Raw genomic sequence first — 3,564 nt, 5'->3', positions numbered from 1 at the left:
CTATTCAATCGATCGATTTATCTAACGTCGCAACGACACCTAAAAATGAAACATACAGTGTTATATTATAATGTTAAATGATAAAAATACGAATGCGCATTGCGGTGTTATAGCATTATTATCATAACTAAAAAACTAAAATGGTGTGAGGAGATAATATGTGTGTGTGTGTGTGTGTGTGTGTGTAAAGTTAAAATTATCATATACATCATTTGTAAGTACAATATTTTTTCATTTAATATATAGGGAACCATATTGAAAAGATATTTTAGAAAACATTACAAATATTCGGATATTGAGTTTATTTTAAAGTTTTTATACATTCCTATCTAATGTACAATGTATGCACATAGTTATAATTAGTGCGATTAATTATAAATTATTTAATTCAAAGAGATACATAATATAATTATTTGTAATAATAAAATATTAATTTAAAAAAGATACTAAAATTTAATTAAATAATAATTTACCTTTACGATTGCATGATTTTAGCACAAATTAAGCAATAAAATACTGATCGGTCAATTTTAAGCAAAATCGTGAGACTCATAATTTGTTCTCATAAAACTTGTAAGAATTTATAACTAATATTATAATTCTATGTGTATATGTACCATAAAACGATAATTCATTAATACCTACCATTTCTCGTAAAACTTACGGCTAGCAAAAGGCTGTCTGTAAAGATATTACATAAAATTATAAGCAGTTGTAAATTTTTACAAATCTTACGAGAACTACGAACTTTACGATTCTGCTTAGAACTGATCCATTTAAACTGACACGTTTAATTATGAAGAAAGACACTGAAAGAAACAGATTTGAATGCGTATTAATTGAGATATTTCATAACCAGTAAGTTTAGATCAGTCTAAAAAGAACCGTCGATTCTCGGTAAAGTCACGTATTAGAGTTAAATAAAAATATTGTCAAATAATTAGTAAGACTATTAATTTAAAATTATGTGTGAAATTTTTATGAAAAACTATGTAGATTGAGATAAGATCTTAGAAATTCTTAGTTTTCCTTCGATATTCATAATAGGACGTAGAGTGGCACTGTTTATTTTAAAAACCAAGAAATCCTTTCTGTATACGATTTCTGACATTGTATTTTTTATTGTATTACACATTTTTATGTATCTGGTATCATGAAACAAACAACGCCACTCTACGTTCCACGAATATCTGAAAAACTAAGAATTTTTAAAATCTTGTCCTAATTTATGTAGTTTTTCTGTACTTTTTTATCGAAATTTTTTTTGCCAAGAATCATTTGAGATAAGATTTTCTTTCTTTACATAATTTTCTTCCTATTTGTTTCAGAATAAAGATACAGTAGGATAAGCTATATCTCCAGTCCAAGTGGGATTATTAATTAAAGTAACACACAATGTTACAATGATGTTAAAATGTAAAATTCAATAAATCTACAAGTACTCAAGAAACACATAAAAGTTAATAAAAAATCAAAACGTCTTTATTTTGATTCTTAATTTCAAATTTTATAAAAAAAAATCATTATTTAAACTTTTATGATGTCAAAATAAAGTCATTTTTGAATTTTTCTTGACCTAGTCGATTCCTTGAACAGTGAAATACCATTAATTAAATCTTACAATCAGATTTCATCTTAGGTCTGTTTTCTGTGACTAAAATAATATACACTCTTGGAACTTAAAATGAGATGAATATATTGACATTTGGAGAAAGCGAAAAAAATAATTAATTCTAATGCAGTCTAATGCAAAAATAAAAAACAGACCTGTTATCTCATCTTATCGTGACAATTGAGTGCTATTTCGAGTATTATTTTTTATTCATAAATGTCCATGTGACAGCAAAAAGAAAACTTTTAAATACGAAGCGCCTTACAGCAAAAAGAAAACTGTTGTGATGCTATTCAATAAGCATACATAAAATAAATGTTAATTCGCCGAATAATGTAAATGCTGATTCAGACATAGTTCACGTTAAGGTTCTATGGAAATTTATGTGTGTAAAAATAAACTCGTCGCATGCTTCATAATGTTGTGCAATAACTTTGCATATTTTATACAACGTAATTCTTTCTAAAGAAACGCGTGAAAGAAAAACGAAAACGCAGGAATGCCTCTTGATCTCGAACTTCGAAATCGGCTCCACGTAATAGCGAATACTTTAATTGGACCGACGGAATTTCATTACGTGCACATCTGCGTTTCGAATTGTTCAAACGAAAGCTTTGCATACGACTGCTACGAGGATGATCCCGATGTGAAGATAATACGCCAAACCGACCAGTTGAGCAGCCGCGTTGTACACAAATATATCGCCTGATGGTATCCACGGTTCCCACGTATTGTTCGTTCTTCTTGGATCAGCGAGCCAGTCTACTGGCGGCTTGATCTGCATTGCGATATTCCGTGCATATTGCTCCAGAATCTGATCCAGTTCCCGAGCGATCTGTGAGAAGAAAAGAAATTGATACAAGATGCCCTTTCTTAATTCAGTTATAAAAGATTTAATGTTTTCCCACCCTCGGATATTGCTCGGCGATATTCTTCGTTTCGCAGGGATCGTTCTCGATATCGAAGAGACACTCGGTGACGTTACAAGTGACAAAAGTATAATAACTAACATTGAAGCGACAAGAGACTGTAGCTTCGTTACGTAACTGAACCATTGTGCTGGGTTGAGTAACTGGACCACCCAAATGATAGGTGATGCTCTGTGATACCGCACTTGTTAGAATGGTCTCGGTGTATGGTGGCACATCCTCCTGTATGTTTTTTCTCGAATTGTTGCCAAAAAGCGGGGGTAATATATTATAACTTCTTTCAAAATCGTGTCGATGATGTCCGTCATAATGACCGTTCTCGATCGATCCTAAGATGTAAGTTTTTTTGTAAGTACTAAAAGCCAATAAAAACAAGTTGAGTACTGAAAGTATTTATATAAGTAAAAATAACTATAAAGATAAAATTTTATTTGAGTGTTTCGACCGTCCCACCCACCTACTTTAAAGATTAATATCGATTTACAATATTCTATGATTTTACGATTATAATATTTTTATAAGTTTCACTTTTGAAACTTTAGTTGAAAGACTTATTTATAAGGAAATTTCCAGGTACCGTCACGTATAAATAGTATTGTGTTATTTCATTCACTCATGATAACAAAGTACCTCGAAGAAGTTTGTACTGCTTGTATATGGCACCCTCGGTCTTGGAAATCTCGTCGATGTTCAGCAGCAGCTTGTCTCTGACTATTGGATAGCCGCCGCTCAACATGCGCCACTGATTCATCCCGTCGATCTTCCCCAAATCCCTCAGATCGCCATCAGCGGCGGCATAGAGGGTTGGCAGCCAGTCGGTTATGTGCATCAGGTTGTTGCACACACGTGCTGCTTTACGCAATCTTGGTGACCACAGCACAGCAACTCCTCTCACTCCACCCTCGTAAAGGGTATATTTCATCTGCCATCATAAATCACACTCTTATATACCGTTGTATCTCTTAAAACATCGAAGCGGTTCATAAGCTCATATGTATCTCCGGAAAATTTTCAAATAAATAA

General features: G+C 32.3%; 1 protein-coding gene across 1 annotated transcript in view; it reads right to left on the bottom strand.

The window, feature by feature from the left end:
* Nucleotides 1–2,121: 2,121 nt before the first annotated feature.
* Nucleotides 2,122–3,564, bottom strand: part of LOC108750686 (arylsulfatase B-like) — a 5,496-nt gene continuing 4,053 nt past the window's right edge. The window contains exons 6-8 of the mRNA XM_018490350.1: nucleotides 3,172–3,463; nucleotides 2,521–2,870; nucleotides 2,122–2,447 (exon numbers count right to left, since the gene is read on the bottom strand). Coding sequence (XP_018345852.1) covers nucleotides 2,214–2,447; nucleotides 2,521–2,870; nucleotides 3,172–3,463 — 876 coding nt within the window. The 3' untranslated portion in view covers nucleotides 2,122–2,213. The remainder of the gene's footprint in view (nucleotides 2,448–2,520; nucleotides 2,871–3,171; nucleotides 3,464–3,564) is intronic.

The sequence above is a fragment of the Trachymyrmex septentrionalis genome, unplaced genomic scaffold, assembly GCF_001594115.1.
Source record: "Trachymyrmex septentrionalis isolate Tsep2-gDNA-1 unplaced genomic scaffold, Tsep1.0 scaffold37, whole genome shotgun sequence".
In the NCBI taxonomy this organism is placed as follows: domain Eukaryota; kingdom Metazoa; phylum Arthropoda; class Insecta; order Hymenoptera; family Formicidae; genus Trachymyrmex; species Trachymyrmex septentrionalis.
The sequence above is the reverse complement of the archived record's forward strand: the minus strand, read 5'-3'. Positions and strand labels throughout refer to the sequence as shown.